General features: G+C 50.2%; 2 protein-coding genes across 22 annotated transcripts in view; one reads left to right on the top strand and one right to left on the bottom strand.

Moving 5' to 3' along the window:
- Nucleotides 1–23: 23 nt before the first annotated feature.
- The window catches only part of LOC138843211 (tetratricopeptide repeat protein 38), a 73,006-nt gene continuing 48,362 nt past the window's right edge, over nucleotides 24–24,667 (bottom strand). For 7 of the 21 annotated variants that reach the window (XR_016216418.1, XR_016216416.1, XR_016216417.1 and 4 more), the window contains one exon: nucleotides 24–1,295. Coding sequence is in view for 2 of the 21 variants with exons in the window: in XM_089307765.1 (XP_089163891.1) it covers nucleotides 13,652–13,771 (120 nt within the window). In the remaining 19 variants the exon portion in view is untranslated. Of the gene's footprint in view, nucleotides 1,296–10,371; nucleotides 13,772–14,279; nucleotides 14,376–18,107; nucleotides 19,482–24,667 lie in introns of those variants that run through there. The other 14 variants (XR_016216408.1, XR_016216410.1, XR_016216420.1 and 11 more) reach the window with 6 other exon arrangements.
- On the top strand, nucleotides 4,668–13,336 carry LOC100357454 (polycystin family receptor for egg jelly). The gene has a single exon (XM_089307756.1). It carries the CDS (start codon nucleotides 5,709–5,711, stop codon nucleotides 12,534–12,536), a length of 6,828 nt encoding a protein of 2,275 aa, XP_089163882.1. The 5' UTR covers nucleotides 4,668–5,708; the 3' UTR covers nucleotides 12,537–13,336.

Here is a 24,667-nt window from a genome sequence, read left to right as displayed (position 1 = left end):
TGCCTTTCAAATAGATACATCTATTTTTTAAAAAAGATTTATTTTGTTTATTTGAAAGTGTTACACAGAGAGAGGAGAGGCAGAGAGAGAGGTCTTCCATGCTATGGTTCACTCCCCAGTTGGCCGCAAAGGCTGGAGCTGTGCCAATCCAAAGCCAGGAGCCAGGAGCTTCCTCCAGGTCTCCCAAGTGGGTGCAGGGGCTCAAGGACTTGGGCCATCTTCCTCTGCTTTCCCAGGACACAGCAGAGAGCTAGATCGGAAGTGGAGCAGCCAGGTCTTGAACCAGTGCCTATACGGGATGCCGGCGCTTCAGGCCAGGGCTTTAACCTGCTGCGGCACAGCACCGGCCCTACATCTATTTTTTTAAAAACTAGATAGATGTGATGGTGGCCACATATTATGGACATACTTAACACCACTGTGCTGCACACGTCTAAGTAGTTAATTTTGTCAACAAAAAATACTCAATGAGTTTGTGTTGCCTGCTCCCCAATTCTGCACTAGAGGAAAGTGCCTCACTGCTCTCCCTGCCCCCACCTGCCCCCCCACCCAGTATAAACTGGAGCCACCACTTTGGGAAGCATCGGTGGTCTCTGGCAGGCATAGTGAAGATGGCAGTTGCCAAGTCTCTGACATCCCACTTCTGCAGGGCCGAGAGGAGCCAAAAGGCCAAGAACAAAACTGTAGGTGAAAGGAAGCCTTCCCCATGCCTGAAAAGGGGCGAGGTTACCCTGCAAGGTGCTGCCTGGCAGGGAGAGTCGCTTTGAGGGAGCTGCCAGGAACCATATGGCACTTTGCCTTTCCTTCCCCTCCCCCTGCTGAGAAGCAGAGCCTTCTTGGTAGGCCTGCAAGGCCTTGGCCCAGAAGCTGGTGTGCCCTGGTGGCATGGCCCTGAGAGACTAGCGGGAGCCAGGCTGGGTGTGGAAGGCCACATAGCACCTGTGTTCCCTTTGGTCTAGGAGCAGTCCAGGGTGTTCTGCAGGGTGGTGAGCTTGTGGGACGTGGGCTAAAGGATCTGCAAACCCAGGGCTAAGGACGTCTAAGTGATGGACCATAGGTGAGGCTCTCAGTGAGACCCTCAGAGTGGGCCCCAAGGAAGAGTCAGCTTAGCTTCCCAGTGCAAACAACCAGAGGGCACCAAGCAGGAGTGTCCTGCCCTTCCCCCTTGCCTCTTCACTTGCACCCTGGGGGTCAGAGGTGGCTGGGGAGAAGGCCAGGGCCAGAGCCGAGGGGGCAGAACTCAGTGAGAAGGCCGGCAGAGCTTGACCACTACATGGGCCTGGACATCTCCATCCCTGGGGAGAAAAAAAGAAAGAGAAAAAGTCATTTTTAAGTTGAAGGTCAAAAGCACACTTTTTATCCAAGGGCTGCTAAAGAAGCAGCCTCTCCTGGGAATGTGAGCAGGCAGGGGGCGGGGAGGGGTGATATCCCCTCTCTGTCTTCAGATTCGAGATCCAGGAGGGAGCGAGCAGCAGGGTGCTTGGCAAACTAACAGGAGAAAAACAGAGACAACAACCTTGCAAACACAGTAGCATGGGCAGGTTCTAGTGTAGGAAACCGTGGCTGCAAAGATGGAAACGTAGACAAATGTAATGCCATGGCATTACGGGACTTCAGTAATGTGGTGAGGAAATGCAAGGGAACAATAAACTCCTCGGCTGAGTTCATGGCTTCCCGGGTGTGGGCTGGGGGTGAGGGTCGTGGAGACTCTCCTGAGGGCACTCTGGGCTTTCAGCTGCATTGGAACTGCTGGGCTTGTGTAGCTGAGTTGCATCTCTCTTTACACAGTTTAGGCATTTCACAATCAAGCAGAAGGAAGCTTCATCCCCTCTGTCCTTTGGCTTCTGCCCACTGAGGCACAGAACTCACCTGCGGAGTTGCACAATGCCGTCTCCATGTCCTCTCTCCCTCCTGTCCCCCTCTGCCCCCTCCACTCAAACCTGTCTGCACCCAGCAACTGCTGCTGCTCTTCTCCAGGACACTGAAGACCTCTTTGTTCCCAAACCCAGCAGCTGCCTCTCCCCCGGCACCCCCACTGCCTCACCCGCAGCTGACACAGCTTGCCAGGCCTTCTCTGAACACCCTCTTCCCTTGCATGGCAGGCCACCCCACCCTCCCACCCCATGCCCCTCCTGTGTCCTTTATGTCCTGGAAGACTCAGGAGCCCACACCTCCATCAGGGCCCCCTCCCCATCTGACTTCTGACAACCCCAACCCAAGTCTTTCACCCAGGCCACAGGAATGTTTCGGCTCTCTCCTGGGCCTCTCACAGTGGCCAGAACAGACCCACCTGATTGAAACACGGTGAATCCCCTACAGGCAGACCTCAAGGCCCGAGCGACAATCCCGTGGCAGCCCAGCACCTGGCTGAACGGTTTGGGCCTCCACCCCAGTTACCCTGAAGCTTAGCCACTCCTCTTGCATGTGCTGTGAACCCAGGCCACCCGTGCAACTTCAGTGAAATCCCAGGCCATTCTCACTAAGGAGGGTGGCAGTCCTTAGCGTGTCCATCTGCCACCCCCTCAGCTATTAGTAGATTCAACATTCTCTTTCCTTTACCCTTAAACCTTGTCCTCAGTTTTATTCCACACTGGGGACAGGGTCACAAACTCAGAGTCAAGACCAGCTCATGTTCTGCCAGGTACTTGGGCCCTGCACCCCATGGGAACCAGGATAAGTACCTGGCTCCTGCCATCAGATCACCATGGTGCACCGGCTGCAGCGCACCAGCCGCGGCGGCCATTGGAGGGTGAACCAACGGCAAAAGGAAGACCTTTCTCTCTGGCTCTCTCACTGTCCACTCTGCCTGTCAAAAAAATAAATAAATAAAAAAAAATAATGTTGTCAGGGCCGGCGCCATGGCTCACTTGGTTAATCGTCTGCCTGCGGCACCGGCATACCATATGGGCACCAAGTTCTAGTCCCGGTTGTTCCTCTTCCAGTCCAGCATTCTTAGATGAACCGGGAAGGCAGTGGAGGATGACCCAAGTGCTTGGGCCCCTGTACCAGCACGGGAGACCAGGAGGAAGCACCTGGCTCCTGGCTTCGGATCGGTAGCTCCGGCCATAGTGGCCATTTTGGGGGTGAACCAATCAATGGAAGGAAGACCTTTTTCTCTATCTTGCTCTTTCACTAACTCTGTAAAATAAAAAAATAAAATAATGTTGTCCACAAAAGACCACTTTAAATGTAAAGGCATGTTGGAAGTAAAAGAATGACTATATATATATATATATATGTGTGTGTGTGTGTGTGTGTGTATGAATATATCTCCAACGTAACCAGAATGCATAAGAGAGCAAGTGTGGCTCTTTTACTATCTGGTAGAAAAGATTTTGAAACCAAGATTATTATCAAGATAGAAATAATTAAGGGAAATTCACCAGGAAGACATAACCACAAATATGTTACACATAACAGAGCCCCAAAGATGCGGCAAAAAGGGACAGGACTAAAGAACAAAGGAGACACCTTCACAATCACAGCAAGAAACCAGCCTGTCAGCAAATAAGACAAAACCCAGAAAAGACGGAGTCTGAGCAACACTACCAGCTACCTCCCCTAACTGAACCCTCCAATTTATAACATTCAAGCACACTTCAAAAAGGTCTTGGGGGGGCAGCTGTTTGGCCTAGTGGTTAAGACCCCCGCACTCTGGTAAGAGCCTGGTTTGAGTCCTGCCTTGGGCTCTTGACTCCAGAGTCCAGTGCAGATGCTGGGGGGCAAGAGTGATGGCTCAAGTGGTTGGGTTCCTGCCACCCAAGTGGGACACCTGGATTGAGTCTCCAATCCCAGCCAATGAGGGCATTTGGGGAGTGAACCAGTGGATAGGGGCTGTGTCTAATAAATACAGTTTTTTTTTAAGATTTATTTTATTTTATTTGAAAGACAGAGTTTAGAGTTAGAGACAGAGAGAAAGGTCTTCCATCCGCTGGTTCACTCCCCAGATGGCCACAACGGTTGGAGCTACGCCGATCCAAAGCCAGGAGCTTCCTTGGGTCTCCTATGTGGGTGCAGGGGCCCAAGTCCTTGGGCCCTCTTGTACTGCTTTCCCAGGCCCTAGCAGAGAGCTGGATTGGAAGAGAAGCACCTGGGACTAGAACCGGAGCCCATATGGGATGCTGGCACTTTGGGCCAGGGCATTAACCTGCTGCGCCACAGTGCGAGCAACATAAATACAGTTTTTATTTTTATTGTTTGACAGGCAGAGTTAGAGAGTAAGAGAGAGACAGAGAGAAAGGTCTTCCTTCTGTTGGTTCACCCCCCAGATGGCGGCTACGGCCGGCGCACTGCACCGATCTGAAGCCAGGAGCCAGGTGCTTCCTCCTGGTCTCCCATACGGGTGCAGGGCCCAAGTACTTAGGCCATCCCCCACTGCATACAGCTTTTTAAAACATTTCTTTGGGCCAGTGTAGGGCTCACTTTAATCCTCCACCTGCGGCGCCGGCAGCCTGGGTTCTGGTCCCGGTTGGGGCACCAGATTCTGTCCCGGTTGCTCCTCTTCCAGGCCAGCTCTCTGCTGTGGCCCGGGAAGGCAGTGGAGGATGGCCCAAGTGCTTGGGCCTTGCACCCACATGGGAGACCAGGAGAAGCAAATGACTCCTGGCTTTGGATCGGTGCAGTGTGCCAGCCATAGCAGCCATCTAGGGGGGTGAACCAACAGAAGGAAGACCTTTCTCTCTGTCTCTCTCACAGTCTAACTCTGCCTGTCAAAAACAAACAAACAAACAAACAAACAAACAATTTCTTTGCATTGCTTTAAACTTAAAAAGTGTTAAACATTTCTGAAGAATTCAAATGTGCATTGTCCGTGAACTTCCTGAAACCCCTTCTTCCCAGCAAAGCTAGAATCAACATGAATGATGTGAGCCTTCACCCTTAGAGACCAGAAGAGGCCGAGCCCAGTAAACCCGAGTCTGGCCTCACAGCCCCTCTGATTTCCAGTTTCCTAACTGGTTTGCCCCGGTGAAACGAGTCTGTCAAAGACAGAACAAAAAGGGCCCTTCAGTAATGAGGCTTAATCTAGCTGGGAACCCTGCCTGAGCTAGAAAGCAAGTGTGGTCACGAAAGAGACGTGAAGACTTTGGCTGATTCCTCAGGAGCCCAGCAGGCCTGGTGCCAGGTGGCTGGAGCACCTGTGCCGCCCTCAGGCGTGTGGGCCCCGAGAGGGCGCTTCTTTCTGCCTGTGAGTCAGGGCCAAACGGCGGGAAAGGGACACAGGAAGCCGGAACGAGCTCCTCACACAGCAAACGCTGTTCTTAAAGGACCTCCTCCAGGCTTTCCAGGGGTACAAACCCCAGTCACGTCCTCTCCACAGCTTCCTGCGTCTGAAGAAGCACCCCCACCCCGCTGCTCTCCCTCTGCTGTTCCCTAAAAACTGCCTCCATCTTCATCTGCCTCCCACTTCCTGGGAACCCCGGGTTCACGCTCGGTGCGACGCTGGGAGTGGGAACCCGCGCAGGGGGCTTCTACTCATGGGTCCACACTCGGTGGGAACAGAGAGGTGGGGTCTCCCACCCGCTGGACCCACCAAGGCCCGGTCCCTTTGGTAGAGACCCGCGCTGCCCCGGGACCTCCGGCGACCCAGGCGCCTGCGCAGGCTCCTTGTTCCCAGGACGGCCTCCGCAACTGGGACCCCTGGGCCCCCGACCGCGCGAGCCCACGGCCGTTGGGCCACCCCGCGACCATCGGCTCCCAAGGGCGGCGCCATGCGGGCTGGGCCAGCGGTCCTCCTCCTCAGCCTGGGCCTGGGCCTGGGCCTGGGCGGCCTGCCACCGGCTCCAGCTCCGGCTCCGCGCCAGTCCAGCACCGCCGGCCCCGGGTGGCCGGCCCCGCCATGCGGCCACTTCCACGGAGGCGCCCTCCGCGGACGCCACGCCCGCCTCAGCCTGCCACGCCTCCCGGCCCCGGGGGGCGGCGCCCTCCTGAGCCGCAGCCGCGGCCTCTGCTTCTCCGGTGCCCCGCGGCGCGCGGCCGCGCCTGGCTGGTACCGCCTCAGCGTGCGGGTCCGGCGCCGCACCCGTCGCTGCCTGCCGGGACTCGCGGCGCCGCCGCCCGTCGCCCTGCACCTGGCAGCGCCCGGGGGCCGCCTGGCCCTGGCCTGGTTCCTGCTGCTGCCGCTGCCCCTGAGGCGCCCGCTGGGGCCCCTGGCCTGGACCTTCCAGCTGGGGCTGCTGGGGCCTGGGGACGCCCGCCCGGCCCGCCACGCCGCCCGGGCCCAGCGCTTAAAGCCTCGCTCGGTCCTGCCTGCGCTCCCGCGCGCCCACGCCGGCTTTGTGGCGCAAACGCGGTGTCCCACAGATGGGCCGGTGCCTGTTGTCTTGCAAGCCGTGAATTCGTCCGACCACAGCATAGTGCAGTCTTCCGTGTCCTGTCAGACGGGTCCCTGCGTAATCCATGAGGTGAGGATCAACAGGGACGCAGGCGTTACTGCTGTGCGCATGACCAGGAATGAAGGGGACACCCTCAACACCACCATCAACATGCACTGTCCAGTCTTCCAAACCCTCACTCAAAGATGGCTGGTGTTCTCAGTGCCCGCGGTGGGCGATGTGCCCGACTGGAATCAGCCTTTGGATGTGCCTCAGTTGCCAATAGGAAGCCGCCCCACCATCATCCACATCCCCCCTGCGTCCCTATCTTGGGGGGTGTACTTGTTTAATTTCTCAGTGACCATCCTAACACGGGATCCCACAGTTCCTCGGCTCTACGACGCGGACTCCATCTATGTCTGGATAGTGCGAAGCCCCCTGGTCGCAGTTATTGGTGGAGACGCCAACATCAAAGCTAATTATACAGATGAGGTGGTTCTGGATGGAAGCATGTCCTCTGACCCGGAAGAAAGCAACAAATTGCAGGGGCTCCGTTTTACCTGGTACTGTACCACAAATAAAAAGAACTACGATGGAGATCAGATACAAGTGGCAAGCAAGGACGTGTGTCACCCAGACCAGGCTGATCTGAGGTGGCCACAAGCTTCTAACCCTGTGCTAACACTTTCCCCAGGAACGCTTCAAGGGGGCCGTGAATATTTCTTCAGAATGGTGATACAGAAGGGTGGCCGAAGAGCATTTTCTGATAAAACGGTAAATGTGCTCCAAGGACCATCTCCTTTGGCACACATTTCATGTATTGAGAATTGTGGCAGCAATTTAATTGTATCAGATCGGTTTTCTTTGTACCTAAATTGCACGGACTGTGTAAGCAGTGACTTCTATAACTGGTCAATTGTGTCTGAGTCAGGAGCTGAGATGCCACTTGATTGGATGGGGCAAACTGTAACAGGGAGAAATGGTGCTTATTTGTCTGCAAAAGCTTTTGCCTTCAGTCATTGTTTGGAAACAAATTACTGGGTTTCTGTGCAAGTAACCAGTTGGGGTGGGAAGACCCTGGAATTCAAGCATCCCATTATTCTTAACCATGGTCCTCAAACAGGAGAATGCACAGTGAAACCAGCTAAAGGAATTGCATTTGTTACTAAATTTGTTGTCCGGTGTAGCAATTTCACAGATAAGCACACCCCCCTTACATATAAAATGATAGTTTCTGATTTGGAAGGCATTGCAGAAATCAGTTCAGTAAAAGAGAACACCTTGGGGCCCATCTTGCACTTTGGGAGAGACTTTACCACACCCCCTTCCTTTCTCCCTGTTGGTGTGTCAGCTGATGGTTACAAACTGAGGATATTTGTTCAGGTTTATGACTCTCTAGGAGCTTTTTCTCAGGTGACTTTGGGCGCCACTGTAGAGCCTCCCACTAGTAAAAACTCATCCAAGATGGTGTTGGATCAGTTACTCAATTCTACCATGGGACCAAATTCATCGCTATCTGTTCTGCTTCGAGACCAGAAATTTTTATCCTCAGGTCACTTAATGTATGTAGTGGGTTCTGTTTTGAATAACATGAAAACTGAATCAACTCTCCAGGGTGACAAAGGCAGGCTCCGAGAACACCTTGTCAATCAGTCTTCTGTTCTCCCTGTGAGCACTTTGGAGGAAATCAACCAGGTAGTCGTGACTGTTACCAAATTAACCCAGAAAGCCTCTGAATTCACTCGAACTGCCCAGAAAAGTGCCACAGTGAGGATGTGGCAAGCAAATCAAGGCCTACAAGAGTATCAACGGAAAGATAAACACTTTCGCTCTGAACAAATAGAAATCATAGGCTCTGGAATATTAACAAGTTTGTCTAATATCCTGAAACAGATTGCTCCTCACGAAGTGGTGGAAGATCCTTTCCACCTAGCAGAATCACTGGCAGACACCATACTGGCTTGTATGGTGCCAGGGAATAAAACAGCAATGAAGAGCGCCAGCATTAACATGTTTTTGGAGAAAGCTGAGAAGCAGAATGTGACCCAGGTCTTCAGAAACAAGAAAGACTGCCCAAACTGTTTTCAGGCAACACTCAATGGGAGCACAGTTCCTGGTCTGCCCGCAAAGGCTGTAGTTTCTACAATGTTTTGTGAGTTTGCAGACGACCCCTTTCCTTGGTTACATCATTCAGAAAAAATTTCAACCCAGGTGGTTGGTTTTAGGATGTGGGGAGCCGCTGAAAATGGGGATGCAATAGAGATCACGCCCAGTGTGGTGGACGTGTACCTCAACAGGAAAAACTTGACTTTTGCAGCTTTTAATCTCACAGTGGGACCCGAGGAGGTCAGCGAGTCCTCGAAGAAGACAACAGGGGGGTTTAGCTTTGAAGTGGACCACAGAGAAGTTACGGAGGTGCTGGTCCACATTGTGACAGAAGTGACTGTGTTGTTCAAGGTGCTGGTGTACGCAGGCAGTCGGGTCACCCCCACTGGTCTGGTCACAACCTTCCTCGTGCCTTATGACATCCCTCCGATTGCCAACCAGAGTGACCAGTTTGACCCTGACTGTGCAGTTAAGGAGGCCCGTGTGATCTGCCTCCCAGTGTCCCTGCTGCAAGTCATAGCTCAGCATAGCCAGTCGCCCACATGTGCCATAATCATGATGCTGGAGGCACCTCGTTTCGTCCAGAAGCCCAATAACAAGCTTGTGAAAATTTTTCTTTTCAGTGCCCACTGCCTGGGTATGTACCAGATCCAGAGTGACTGGAGAGAAGATTACTGTAGCCTCGGTGAGAGGACCACCTGGCAGAGAGTGCACTGTGTCTGCAAGAAAATGGGGAGGACCAAGCGGCACCTGAGGATAAGCGAGCTAGACAACATTGACCTGAGTACCCACTTCCTGACATCCAAGGTCATTGTGATCCCTAATCCTGTGGATCTGCGGTTAAAGAACATCAAGAAAATTAGCCAAAACCCTGTGACCCTTTTCACTGTGCTTTTCATTTTGCTCATATACATCATCCTAGCTTTCTGGGCCCTGCACAGGGATGAAATGGATGAATATCTTCGAGACCATATCATAATTCTACCTGATAATGATCCTTATGATAAAATATGCTACCTGGTCACTGTTTTCACAGGAAGTCGATGGGGATCTGGGACCAGGTCCAATGTCTTTATTCAGCTTATTGGAACAGAGGGTGCCAGTAGTACACATTGTTTAAGCCACCCTAGTTTTACCACTCTGTACCGGGGAAGCATCAACACTTTCCTCCTAACAACAAAAAGTGACCTGGGGGACATTCACTCCATTCGTGTCTGGCACAATAATGAAGGCGTTTCGCCTAGTTGGTATTTAAGTCGAATCAAGGTGGAAAATCTGTTTAGCAAACACATCTGGCTTTTCATGTGCCGGAAGTGGTTTTCTGTTGACGCTGGTATTGACAGGACATTTCAGGTTACCCAACCAGACCAGCCTCTGAGAAAAAGGGATTTCTTCCTGATTGATATTTCTAAAAGGTTAGGGGAAGACCACTTGTGGTTCTCTATTTTTGCTGGTGTTGCTTCTAAGTCATTTAACAGGCTCCAAAAATTGTCCTGTTGTTTAACATTGTTGCTAAGCACTCTCCTTTGCAATATTATGTTCTTTAATCTAAATGAAGAGGATGAAACTGAGTCAAAAGAGTTGCACTACCTCAGATCAATGGCAATAGGGGTTGAAAGTGCCCTAATTACAGTCCCTGTGCAATTATTAATAACTTTTTTGTTCATCCATTCTCAGAAAAAACATCAGGTGGATCTAGATAAGGTAGCTCCTCGAAAGCATCCTATTATGTCAGAAGAGAGTGGTTACTGGGATGATCGTTTGAACAAGTGGCATGCTCAAGAGACTGCTGAGGAAAGCTCCAAGACGCCTGTCAAGCTTGCATCCCAGGCAAAGTCTGCTCCCCAGGCAAAGCTCAAATCCCAGGTGAAGCCCGCACCTCCCAAGGTTTCTGAGAAGGTAACTTTGAAATCTATATCCAGGCATGAGAAAGAAGGAGCCAAGGCCTCAGGGATCCACACAGCCAACAGAACTTTTAGTAACAAAAATGTAGCAGAAAATCAAGATGCTCATAGAGGAGCAGCTTCTTCCAAACAAGATACTAAACCCCTTGAAAAAAAGTCTCAGATTGTCCTGCCTTGGTGGTGTGTTTACATAGCATGGTCCTTGGTGTTTGCCACTTCCATCATATCTGCCTTCTTTATCATCTTCTATGGACTGACTTATGGCTACAGTAAGTCGAAAGAATGGCTCTTGGCCTCTGTCTGTTCATTTCTTGAGTCCATTTTTGTTGAGCAGCCATGTAAAATTATACTGGTGTCAGGCGTCAGAACAAATAAGCCCAAGTATTGTAAAAACATCCCGTGGTCCACCAAGTATCATTACAGTCAGATCAAGCTCACCAGGACAAGAATGAATCCAGATGAGAGGAAGAAGCTGCACGAGCACATCGTTAAAATCCAAGGGTCCAGGATGTACCAACCCCTGACAGAAGATGAAATCAGAATATTCCAAAGGAAGAAGAGGATCAAGAGGAGGGCCTTCCTGTTTCTGAGTTACATCCTCATCCACTTTATCTTCCTAGTCCTTCTGTTGCTGCTCATTGTCCTGCTGCGTCACACCGACAGCTTCTACTACAACCAGTTTATTCGTGATCGCTTCTCTGTGGACCTGGCTTCTGTGACGAAGCTGGAGGACATCTACAGGTGGCTCGAGAGCGTGCTGGTGCCTTTGTTCCACAATGACCAGAATCCAACATTTCTCCTTGACAGCTCGTCCAAAATCCTTGGCCTTCCACTCATGAGGCAAGTGAGAGCAAAATCCGGTGAGAAGATGTGCCTGCCTGCCGCAAACTTCGTGCAGAACAGCAACATAAAAGAAATCCGTTGTCGTCCCCAATATGGCGTTGACCCAGAAGACACAAAAAACTATTCTAGCTTTTGGAATGAAGTGACCAAGCGGCAGACAGGCAAGAACACCACCGGGTTTACTTACAAGCCGCAGGGAAAGCGATGGGTGTACTATTCCTATGGGCTGTTACATACCTATGGAGGAGGGGGCTATGTGTTCTATTTTTTTCCATCAGAGCAGCTGTTTAATTCCACAGTGAGGCTCAGAGAACTCCAAGGAAGCAGTTGGCTTGATGAGAAGACATGGGCTGTGGTTTTGGAACTAACGACTTTTAATCCCGACGTGAACCTGTTCTGTAGCATTTCTGTCCTGTTTGAGGTCTCTCAGTTAGGAGTCGTCAACACGAGCATATCTATGCACTCATTCTCACTTGCTGATTTTGACCGGAAAACTTCAGCAGAAATTTACTTGTATGTGGCCATTCTCATTTTTTTCATAGCCTACATTATTGGCGAATTCTACGTCATTACACAAGAAAGAGCCTCCTACGTGCAAAGTGTGTACAATCTACTCAACTTGGCTTTAAAATGCATATTTACTGTGTTGATTGTGCTGTTTCTCAGGAAGCATTTCTTGGCCACAGCTGTGACTCAGTTCTACTTGTCGAACCCCGAAGACTTCATTCCCTTTCATGCGGTTTCTCAAGTAGATCACACTATGAGGATAACTTTGGCTTTCCTGTTATTTCTGACAATTTTGAAGACCCTCAGATATTCCAGAGCCTTCTATGATGTACGCCTGGCTCAGAAGGCCATCCAGATCGCACTTCCTGGCATCTGCCTCGTGGCATTTGTGGTGTCCATTTATTTCTTTATGTACATGGCTTTTGGTTACCTCGTTTTTGGTCAGCACGAATGGAATTACAGCCACTTGATTCATGCCACTCAGACGATATTCTCCTACTGCATCTCAGCTTTTCAAAACACTGAGTTTTCCCATAACAGTGTTCTTGGGGTCCTGTTCCTCTCATCTTTCATGCTGGTGATCATCTGCATCTTGATCAAGTTATTCCAGGCAGTGATCCTGTCTGCTTATGAGGAAATGAAGCAGCCAGTATATGAGGAACCATCAGACGAAGTGGAAGCTATGACCTACCTGTGTCGCAGGCTGAGGACTATGTGTGGCTTAATGACCCCCAAATCAATGGCCAAAGATGAGCCCGAGTTCTTCTCCGACATGCTATATGGACAGCCTGAGAAGAGCTGGCGGTACTTGGGGCTTAAGACCAGAAACATTAATGGGAAAAAGAGGGTATATCTCGTGGTTTGACTAATGTAGTTTCAAGAGGCACCAACAAAGACTTTCTCCCCAAATATTGAGCTTATGGGATGAAGTGGATTAAGGAATATTTAGTTACTGCTCATGCACTTGACCTAACTCCTTTACTATGAATTCCTCTTACAACTGGAAGAATCCCCATACTTGGCCTCTGCTTTGGGAACATGAAGCAGCATGTGATGTAGCATCTGGGGAGAGAGGAAGAATACTCATGGGAGTCTTGGATTGGCTTCTGTTTTGAGTGGAGTTCCATGACTCTTGGTATAGGGCAATCCTCCTTTATTTGGAGGCTGAAGCAGTATAGATGAGTTAGAACCACTGCTTTTGAGACCAGATTTTAGGGAGAGAGCTAATGAGGGCCTTCTGTAGACCTGGCCACTGTGGACCAAGCTCCGTCCGGTGGGTTCTATGTGAGAACCTGGCTGCTTGAATGAGTTCCAGACTCTAGCCATGGAAGTCCCCTTGGAGGACCATGGTTGTAGAGCCTCTGTTCTTCCAGTCCTGCCTGGTCAGGCCTAGAGGGGCCTTGAGGAGAGTCTCAAGGCTTATGTTTTCAATTAAGAATGCAGGGTTGGGTGCCAGGTCAGAATTCCAAAACTTCCCGTTCACCCCTCCAGGCTACTGAAAGTTAAACTTCAGAGCTATGGTACTTGTGAAACAGCAAAAGGTTTGAATGGGTTCATACTGAGATACAGTAAATGTTGCATATGTAATAGGTTCTGTGCATTTGATTATTTGTGGCATGGCAAATCATTTAGGAATAAATACCGTTGATCATTTAAGAGATAAAAGGGTTAGCTGCTGTTTTTCACTCAGAAACTAGTTCTGAGTTCCTTCAAGGTTTATAGGAATCAAAGATGAGATTTCTTCTGTGAGACTTGCAGTGATTCTGCATGAGGTACAGTGCACACATGCCTCCTGTATGCAGAGCTGGTACAGAAAGGAGACAATCAAGTCCCCAAACAATGGATAGCTGCTCTTTGCCCCAGGGGTACCAGTCATCCTGTGTGGCACTGGATTGGCCATGGCAGGCCTGGCTGCATAGCACAGAACACTTTCCATTCTTCCTTTCATAGAACCCAGGCAGCCTCTCATCTTCACTGCAGTTAGCAGCTGTCAGGTCCCATTAGGATGTCCTCACGGCTCTGCAGGGAGGTCACGGAGTGACCTGGTCCTTGCTGGCCCACGGGTTCTCCATTATACAGCGCCTTTCTGTAACAAGACTTCTGCACAGATGGAGAAAAAGAGTAAACTTGGGGCCAAAGGATTACACAGAACAAATGGGTCAAAAGTCAAGTGCAGGCACAGCTAAACAGGCCTGCCTTTGGGATGCTACTGACAGGGAGGCAGACTCTTGTGGTCAGTGGCTGGGTGTGCCCTGGCACTCTCCCCTACTTCAGCATCACCTATATTCTCTGACCCTCTACAAGGGCATAAATTTGCTCAAGGTTACAACAGTTGGCTTCCCTTCCCAGGAAGGAAGCACAAAGTGTTGGGGAGAAGAGTTCCCACCTAGGAGGCCAGCTACCATGTTGATGGGGAGCTGTGTAGCACTTGAGAGTTCCTGAAGAGGAAGGGAGGCTCAGGTCATAAACACGCACCCACGTGGGCAGTTGCAGCCAGAGAGGCTCCAGGGAACTGCTGAGGCCCAGGGAATGGGAGAAGCCAGGAAGGGGACCAGGACAAGCTCTGATGACTGTCCAGAGAAAACCGGGGTACCAGCTGAGAGTCTACCTGAGTGAGTCTGGACTTTCAACTTCTTGGTGAAATGGAAATATGGCCAAGTTAACAAGATTTTTCCTATGCACATGGGAAACCATGTCTTCTAACCTGAGAAAGCAATGACAAATATTTATGCAGTTTAAAAACAGAGAATCACAATGGAAGCTTCTTTGGAGGGCCATTTTCACATATAGGCAGCAGTCTCTGAAAGTCCTTCAGAAAGACTTTGTTCGCACTGTACTACTATGGACAGGACAGGTATATTCTAGTATTCCTTACTCTCCTACTCCCCACCCCCACCCCCTGCTATTTATTCGCAATTCTGTCATTTCAGATTTAACCTGTGGTCCATTGTTTTCAATGTGAATCTGCAGTGGCCAGATAATTGTCTCTACTGAATTTATTAATGGCCCCCGCAGTTCCAAGACAGACTTCTCCCCAGTGGAAAAAAACCATAGCCCATTTGGATGGGAGTGCAACAAGCTGATGGTCCCCAAGGCACGGGTGAAAACCCATTGCTGCTGGGCTGAGGGCCTCCAGCTGGTAGGAGCAGGCACAAGGCAAAGCATCTGAGGCCTGACCCCACAGGTTCAAGAGTGGGGACCGCTCAGGGCTGGGGTTCAGATGGAGGCTGGCATGGCTGTAACCAGGGCCTAGGGTCAGGTGAAAGCTGGCTGGAGGGCAGTCCACGGGGGTGGATGGAGGCATTCCTGGGCTGAGTTGAGGCTTTGTAGGTGGAGGCTGGGTGAAAGGTCCTAAGGTGGCACAACTTCATTAAGATTTTAGGGGAGGACAGGTCTTGCTTTAACCCGCCTTGTCCTAATGGAGGAGACAGGCAGCAGGTGCACTTCAGCACCAGGGGTGGTGCTGGACTGACAAGATGGTCAGGAATCCGGACCAACCCTACTCCATAGAATGCAGTTGAAAATGGAAGGAAGGTGAGCGCCCTGAGAGGCCAGAACAGCAGGCCAGGTCTGCCTGGGCCTGTCCCCGGCCGGGCACAAATGGAAAAGAAGCCACCCAGAATCACAGCACCCAGGCCCTGCCAGCGTGGGGTGACATCCTAAGGGTACCCGCAGTGACTGAAAGGAGTATGTCCACAGCAAATTCTGGTTGGAGTCTGGCCCGTGAAGTCCCGGGTCTGGGAATCGAGGGGCAGGGCCCTAGAAGCACTTTGGGTCATGGAGTCATGTGAGTGGAAGCAGCAGCAGGGGCGAGAGTTTTCCTAAGGGGCCTGTTCCCTTACAGGCATCTGCGGTCCTCATGACCTCCGGGGATGAGGGGCCTGACAGACACCGTTGGAAAGGCCTGGCTCCACGGACTGTGGGGACTGCGAAGCCAGGGTGCTGGGAGGGGACAGCACATGCCCCTGGCATGACTACTGCCTCCTGCCCCATTCTGGGACTGTGCCTGCAGGCCAGGCAACTTCCCCAGAGGCCTCAGTGAGGGCCACATCCATGCACACCTAGAATGGGATTTCAGTGTTTTTAGGATTCTTCCGTATGTGACTTCCAGGGTGGGCATGAGATGCTGTCCAGTACCCTCTGTTCCCAAAGGGGAGGTCGCTGGGTTCAGGGCCCACCCAGTGAAGTTGTGCTTTGTAAAGGTTTCTGAGAGGAATGAAGAGGGCAGGGCAGGGAAGGAACGGGGTAGTCTATGAAACCATAGTTTTCCTTGAACCCATCTGATGGCTGAGGCACGGAGTGACCACTTAGGCAGAAATCTAGGGAGACAGACACCTTGTAAACACCATGGTGAGAGGTGCAGAGGGCGGGGGTGTGTGAGCAGGAAGTGTTCAGGCAAAAGTCATAATGAAATGCTGGTACCACATATACGTGGGGGCCTACGGGGAGGATGCGGCCTAGAGCAGGAGGTGGCTTCCCTTCCACTATGTCTGCTGCATCCTTCTCCCCAGGGGAAAATACCACAAGCGACTGAGCAGGTGGTCAGGGAATCCTGGCACCCTCTGGGCATAGGAGGAATCACTGTAGCTGGGGACAGAGAAAGAACCCAGATGAGAGGCAGGACCTGGGCAGAGATAATAGCACCGGGGGTCTCCTGTAACTGGGGCTAGGGTAGGATTCTCGAGGAAGCTTGATACTGTCACTGGACTGGGACAACAAGGGACGCACAAGCAGACAACGAGTCGCTAGCAGCTGCAACCCAGTCCTCAAGCTGAGGTGGGAGCAGAGACTGAGCAGCACCCTCTGGTCACACAGGTAGTGCTAGTGCAGATGGAAGCCAGCCGTGCCCTGAGGCTGACCCTCCTTAGCACTTGGATTGAGCCTGTGCCCTCAGCCAGCAAGCCCAGACAGACACGCCCTTCTGAGCTTCCACTGTGTTTTGAAGGATGCGCAGCTTTCAGCCCATACGGAGCCACACAAAAAGAAAAAGCTCCATCAAGAAGATCAGAAAGAACACCAGAAACCCTGTGACCCACACTGGAACTATCTGACAGGCAGTTTGATACAAGCGTGATTGATAAATGACAACCCCTAGATGAAAACATACAGCATGCATAAGCCGATGGGAATTTCAGCAGAGAAGGAAACCTGTCAGTGGAAATGCTAGTAATAAAAAATACAAAAAAAAAAAAAAATACAGAGAAACAGAATGCCTTGAAAGGACACACCGGTTGATTTGACAAGCGGGTGGTGGTGGGGGAGAAATGAACTTGAAGATAGCGCATTAGGAATTACAAGTAAAGCACAAAGAGAAAAGAGTGTAAAAACAATAAGCCCATACAGAGCACTCAAGAATGTGGAGCCATGCCAAATGGGGCAACAGGTTTGCCATTGGAATTTCAATAGAAGAGAAAAAATATTGAAATTTTCCTAATGAATGAAAGATACTGAAGTATGGATCATAGACTTTGCTAAAAGTAGCACAATCAGGATAACTTTGTAAGAGAAACAAAAGCCCCACATATGTGAGGGTTACCTCAGAAAGCTTGTGGAGGAGACGTATTTTAAATTTGAGACAGAGAGGGGCTGGTGCTATGGCATACTGGGTTAACCCGCCGCCTGCAGTGTCAGCATCTCACGTGGGCCCGGTTCAAGACCTGTCTGCTCCAATTCCGATCTGGCTCTCTGTTATGGCCTGGGAAAGCAGTAGAAGATGGCACAAGTCCTTGGGCTCCTGCACATGCACGAGAGAACTGGAAGAAACTCCTGGCTCCTGGCTTCGGATTGGCACAGCTGTGTCTGTTGGGACCAATTTGGGAGTGAACCAGGGGATAGAAGACCATTCACTGCCTCTCCTTCTCTAACTCTTTCATAGAGATAGATAGATAGATAGATAGATAGATAGATAGACAGACAGACAGACAGAGAAACAGTGAGATGCTGATTCATCCCCCCAAAGGCCTGTAATGGCCAGGACTGGACTGGGCCAAAACCAGAATCCTGGAACTCAGTCCACGTCTTCCCTATGAGTGCAGGCACCCAGGTACTAGAGCTATCACTGCCACCTCCCAGGATCTGCAGTTAGCAGGAAGCTGGATTCAGGAGGCAGGGTCAGGCACTGATGAGCCCAGATACTCTGATGTGAGATGTGGACATTTTAACTGCTAGGACAAATGTCTGCCGCCACATTATCTTTCAATTTCATTTTCCTGTATATTCTGAGAGGTATATACAAAACTTTTTCCTGTATTACAGAGTTTGACTAGACATCTGCACCTGAAGGGTTTTTATGTGTTCTTTTATTTTATTTCATTAACAGGGTACGTTTCATTAGGAATTCAGTTTCCTTAGTAGATAAAGAGCTTTTGTAGCTCCCAGTTTACTCTTGAGTTACTTTTTGGTAATTGGTGCTTTTTAAAGAAATTTGTGTCATCTAAAATTTCAAATTTATTGCTAAATAATACCTTCCCTAAATTATGGTTGAAATCAAGTCTAGCTGTGCTACATGCACAAAACCTGTTTCTGGCATTCTAGCCTCAGACATAAGGAGTCATTTGGCTGGGAGAGGGGCCTGCAGTGGGCCAAAGGAATTTCCAGTCCCTTGCTGGGCATTTTACATCCTCCTAAACCTAACAAGCACACAGAGGGTCATTCCCATTTGGCTGTCACCCAGGAACTAGACTATAAAAACAGAACAACTTTGATCACCTGCGCTGCCCACTCTGCCTACGCTGCCTCCTGCAAGCACGCTAGAGGCTGACATCCATCTTCTCTTAGCATCACCCCAGTCTTCCAGTTGGCTGAAGGCCACCATAGGCAGACAGTCAACTGCCACTGCCCAGCTGGATGCTGGGAGGGAAGCAAGGTAAGGCAGTCACCGCCAGGGAGGAAGACCAGCGGCTCTCCCAGAGACAAGGTGCGGAAGAGGTTGCTCATTACAGAAAACAAAATCCCCAGCGGGTGGACTGTCCAGCATTGCCACAGACAAAAAGAAGGATTCCAACCAGAATGGACAGAAGCCATCCTTCATCGGCACACGCCTGCCCAGCTCCCCCGCTGTCACTGCATCCGCCACTTCCCAGGTCTTCCCCGCCAGGGCTCTGCCCACACAGCCTCCCTGGATAGGCCCGAGGGGCGAGCAGTGTCTTGCTCCTGGGCCATGTTCAGGTGCACGGTTTTGTCTACCTTCTCGGTGGCCGAGTGGAGGCTCTTTCCTCTGACAGACGATGATGCTCGAGGCAGCTGCAGTTTGCTGGGGACCCTTTTCTGTGCCACTGCCTGGCTGGGAGGGTGGGCAGCACCAGGCTGCCCTGACCAAGGACGAGACGAGTGCAATGGCCCCTGTGACTGAACGGGGCTGACCTGGGCAGCAGAGCTGAGCAGGGTCAGACGCGGGGCCTCACTCATGGAGGGCTGGACGTCCAAGAGCAGCGGCCCCACCAAGGGGCTGTCGGACAGGTAGTAAGTCTCCCTTTTAAGTGACTTGGGACTCTTCTCCTTTTCCTGTTCTTTCTCAAAGAGGCTCACTTTTAATTGTGACTCCTGTAGGAATCTTTCCACACCCAGGCTCCCAGCGTCCTGGGGCTTGGACATGTGGGCTGCCCTGTTCCTGCTGCTGCTCTCTATCTCCAAGGCCAGCAAGCGCGCTTCCTTGTAGACCTCCACGAACTTCTCCCCGGCCAGGGGGCTCCATGCAAAGGGGCCTCCAGATGCTGGCAGAGGAGGTGGGCCTGGACTTGCTTGTTGAGTTCCACGCCAGCAGTGACACATTTTCTTTATGTCCAACAGGCACAAAAAAACACTTCATTGTCTTCATTTGTAGTATATTTCGAGAAAAAATGATCAATATTAATACTAGTTAATTTATCTTTTTGTTTGTTTTTGAATAGGCAGAGTGGACAGTGAGAGAGAGAGACAAAGAGAAAGGTCTTCCTTTGCCGTTGGTTCACCCTCCAATGGCCGCGGTGGCCAGAGCGCTGAGCTGATCCAATGGCAGGAGCCAGGTACTTATCCTGGTCTCCCATTGGGTGCAGAGCCCATGTACTTGGGCCATCCTCCACTGTACTCCCTGGTCACAGCAGAGAGCTGACCTGGAAGAGGGGCAACCGGGACAGAATCCGGTGCCCCGACCAGGACTAGAACCCGGTGTGCCGGTGCTACAAGGTGGAGGATTAGCCTAGTGAGCCGCGGCGCTGGCCAATACTAGTTAATTTAAATCAAAGATTTAACTGAATGTGTTTATGCCCCAAGGCCAGGGAATAAAACTCCTTTGTTTACCTTGAAGCAGACAATAAGATCGAATTCAGTGTTTATATCAGCTGAGTTGGGCACTGTGGTATATAGTAGGCTAAGCCTTCCCCTGTGGCACGGGAATCTCATATTGGCACTGGTTCGTATCCCGGCTGCTCCTCTTCCAATCCTGCTCTCTGCAGATGGCCTCTGAAAGTGGTGGATGATGGCCCTGGTACTTTGGTCCCTGCATCCACATGGGAGACCCAGAAGAAGACCCTGGCTCTTGACTTCAGATTTGCTCAGCTCTGGCATTTGTGGTCATTTGTGGAATAATCCAGCAGATGGAAAATCTCTGTCTCCTTCTCTCTGCCTGTAACTCTGACTCTGAAGTAAGTCTTTGGAAAATATTTTTTCCCAAAATCACCCCAAAGAATAATGCCTGGAGTGGAAAATGCACTGTTATTTTAGGGCTGACAAAGACAAAAGTATTAGCAGGCCCTATACCTCTCCAAGCTACTATGAAATTTCACCCCAAAGCATACCCTGTCATCATGTTCATTTAGTGATATCTTACATGCAGCTCTACATTACATTACTGTAAGGTTAGAAATGACTCAAGGTTTGGGTTTTCAAAACAGGTAAGGCAAAACAGAGGCAGCCTCATCAGACAGGTTGCATTATTGAAGCAGATGGGGTGAGTCTATTCTCGTGAAGAGACAGCACAGGGTGCCTGCAGGGCTGGGCTTTTATCTATTTTGAGAGGAAGCCTGGCAGCAGGGGGAAAGCCATCTTGGTGCTGGGGCTTTCTTCTGGATTTGCAAGGAGTCCAGAGAAGTCAAGTGTTCAGTCAAGTGTTCCTGTACTGGTGGTTTCAACAAGGAAGGAAGAAGTGGGAGTGGATGATATTTTGTCAGCCTTATTGTCCGCAATTCCAGACCCCAGAGACAGAAAAAGGAAGAGGGACTTCGACGCTATCAGCCTACTTCCAGCTGAAGAGGGGAGAGGGAGACCTCTAGAGTTCAGAGTCACCTTGAGAGTTTGGGTGGAGGGCTTGGTGTCCTTGATCGGCTTGGTGGAGTAGCATCACAGTCTTAAACTGGTCTTGAGAGACAGCTCTGATGCGATTATGTACATAATTTTGGAACTGATTCAATTGCATGGTCCGAATAGTAGGGCCATAAGGATCACCATTATGGGGCCAAGAGGAACTAACCACCATGTTGTTTTTTGTTTGTTTTGACCTCATACTTGTGCTCACTCTAATAGTCTTTGATCTTTCTCGGGAGTCGGTCACCACTCGAGATTGGTTAGTGGAATAACAGCACCCGTCCTCTAATGGACAGGTTCCGCCATGCTGTGCCATCAGGAGATCTAGTGCTCTCCTGTGTTGCAGGACCAGTGATGCCAGGGAGTTTATTTGTCCTTGTAAGGGGGAGGCCACCTGGTGGAGGTTTTCAAAGTTTCTATCTGTTGGGCCAGTTGGTTTAGGGAGTGTTGAGACATCCCCAGGGCAGTAGCCCCTAGGGTGGTACTTCCTGCTCCTAAGACTGTTAGGAGAGTAAGGCCAATAGTTGGGGACCACCTCGGTGTGGGAGGTGAGCCTATTCAGTATGTCGGCGCTGTTTCCTGGGAGTAGATAAAAGTTGGGGATAAGTATTAAAAGGCGCAGGGAGGATGGGCAGGGGTGATGCTTTTTAGAAACTATTGTGACACATGAAATGGGTGCCAAGGGGGCGTTTACGCAGCTTTTGTGGTTTGGTTGACAGTAATGGTGTTATTACAGTACCAGGGTAAGGCTGCTTGGGAAGTATTGAGGATGATACAGCTGGTGGACTGTGTAACACAGGATGGGGTATAATAATAGGATACAGAATGGGTGTCTGTGTTCGTGTTAAGTGATGTGGCAATGCAGCCTGGTGCATCCTCTCATTGGCAGGCAGAGCCAAAATTCTAGGCCAAGAATGATCTTGAGGACTGGAGGATGGCATGGGTAAGATTTGCTAGTTAAACAGACGGTGTTGGGGGTAAGTGAAAGACAAAGTTTACTTGCATGTAGCCTGTTTGGCCAGGGACTGGATTTGGACAGAGTCCTGACTCACATCAGTGGTCATGATTTACCACAAGGATTTTTACTATAGGAATTATGTCCCCAAGATCCTTCTCTTTTCCATCAATATGGATGCTGGCATTCTGTCCTCAAATCCACTTAGGATCTTTGGTATTGGGAATGTTGTACATTACTGGGTTACATGCCCCAGGGCTGGAAGGATGTGAGGATGAATCCAGTCCCAGTTTAAGATCTGGGTATAATGATTAGAATGGGCTTCTCTGCAGATCCACCAAGGGCAACAGTAGTAAGTAGGATGGAGAGTCTTCTGTTGGACATCCATATTTGGCTTGGTTTTACTTCTTGTAAGCAAATATATTTATACTTGTTGAATTAGAACGTTCCCAATCTATTCCCCTGCATCATATTTTGCTTTATTTGCAGCTTAACAAGCATCTAACTGAATTATAACTGGGCAGGAACCTGAGGTGGTGATGTTAGTGAGCACCAGGAGTACATTCTTGTACTAATCTGAGACTGCCAGAAAAGAGTGTGGTTGTGGGGAGAGGAAGAAGCCCCCTTAGTAGGGCGTATACTAGATACCAAAAAGGGGACATGTGGAGGACGGAATGAAGGACATGTTCGGTATTGGTGAAGGATGAGACACAGAGTGAGGGTGAAGAAGACAATCTGTTCCAGGAACGTACGTTCCCTGGAGCCAGAGATTGCTGACCAGGTGGCTGAGGTCTTCGAATGTGATTTGAGGTGTGGTCAGTCAAAGGTCTTACTGTAGATCTGTGAGGAAAGCACAGGGCTAAAGGCCATTAGGTCGCATGGTGACTGTGAGAATGGTCCTGCTCAGGAAGAGGAGTTCATTTGGTTAATCTGATTGAGGTGGGACTGGTCGGGGTGGCCACTCCTCCAAGGAGTCCCTTGCAATGGGAATCTTCTGCAGAGAAGAGTGGCCCTCACCCAAAAGTGGAACCAGTTCACCGCACGTTGGACCTCCCAGAGATCTCCTCTTACTCAGGAACAAAAGGGAGGAGGTAATGGGACCAAAGTCTCCCTTAGACCTCCTAGAAGTATGGGACAATGGCTGTTTGCCAGAGAGCACTCTAGGGAGATAAAGAATTGACCTCCAACAAATCTAATGGGCTGAAACAAGGTCCAACATGGGCATGCAGCGATGAGATCTGGCAAAAGGTTCTGGCTGTGAATTGGTTGGGAAATTGGAAAGTGCAAGCAGAATGAGAAAGTGAGTTTCTTTCTTTCTTTTTTTTTTTTTTTTGACAGGCAGAGTTAGACAGAGAGAGAGAGAGAGAGAGAGAGAGAGAGAGAGAGAGAAAGGTCTTCCTTTTTCCATTGGTTCACCCCCCAAGTGGCCGCTACAGCCGGCGCATTGCATCGAACTGAAGCCAGGAGCCAGGTGCTTCCTCCTGGTCTCCCATGCGGGTGCAGGGACCAAGCACTTGGGCCATCCTCTACTGATTCCCGGGCAACATCAGAGACCTGGACTGGAAGAGGAGCAACCGGGACTAGAACCTGGAGTGCCAGTGCCGCAGGTGGAGGATTAGCCTAGTGAGCTGTGGCACCGGCCGAGAAAGTGAGTTTCTAAGGCAGTTCTCAACTCTGAGGAGAGCCTAGAGAGGCGTCTCTGAAATCAGTCTGGATCAGAAGAGGAAAAAGAGACTGCAGGAAGGAGAAGGAAAGGGGTGAGCAGAGATAGTGGGAGGAACTGAAGGAGTAGAGTTGTAGGCAAAAGATTGAGGTGGTATCTAGTGGTGGTATGAAGACTGAAACCTTGAGATTAGAGAGGAGATTGCTCCCCATTAGGGCATGGGCATTATAGCATTTACAAGGATGGCATGGGCCACAGTAAGGGAATCGAAGGTGCAGGGAAGAAGGGTGATTTTTGTTTTGAGTGGGTGCCCAAGACTCCTTTAATGAAGATGTTGGGAGTACAGAGTACAGCGCCCAAAGGGCAGAACAACAGGCACTGAAAGAATTACAGGAAACACAAAGTAAACAGAAGAAAAGCAAGGATCAGGGGACTCTTCGCCTGATAGTGCCAGAGTGCCACTTTTCACTCACGTCCTTCTCGCTTTTATTGAGCTGTGCAGGGTTAATCAGCAACTGCCATTACTTGGGTTGTTTGGGTTACAATAACAGTGAAAATACAGACACTAGAAAAACCTATCAGTCTGTTCATGATCAGTTCTGTACCTGAGTACAGAACATAGACTTAAAAACAAAACAATTAACAGAAACATGAACAACAAGCTTATACTCCATCATCTGGATACCGAGCTGCCAGGCAGTCTGATAAAGGTCATCTGATAAGCTTTAATTCACACCTCCCCTGCAGGGAGTAAATGTTGGCTTACCAGATGTCCTGGTCTTACAGTGGGACTGTGGTTTGCTTACATGTCACAGGCTTTGTTTCCCAAAGGCATGTTTAAAGTCAGTCCCAAGGCACTCTAAAGGATTCCCAGAGGCCAATACAAGCAATCAGTGACGTGGAAAGATTACAAGAACAAGCAAGGTTCAGCACAAGGGAAAGTGACATTCAACAAGAATCAAGCAGAAGTTCAACAAAGGTAAAATGTAAGAGAAGTAAAAATTCCCCCACAGCCCCTGTGTTCAGGACAAAAGAAGCAGTTTGTTCAGCTACGGTCCCAATGAGCCGGATTCTATGGACAAATTGGAAGCGCCGACCG

This window comes from Oryctolagus cuniculus, chromosome 11 (genome assembly GCF_051225735.1).
Source record: "Oryctolagus cuniculus isolate XC-2025 breed Fujian yellow rabbit chromosome 11, ASM5122573v1, whole genome shotgun sequence".
NCBI lineage: Eukaryota > Metazoa > Chordata > Mammalia > Lagomorpha > Leporidae > Oryctolagus > Oryctolagus cuniculus.
This window is presented reverse-complemented; position numbering and strand designations above follow the sequence as displayed.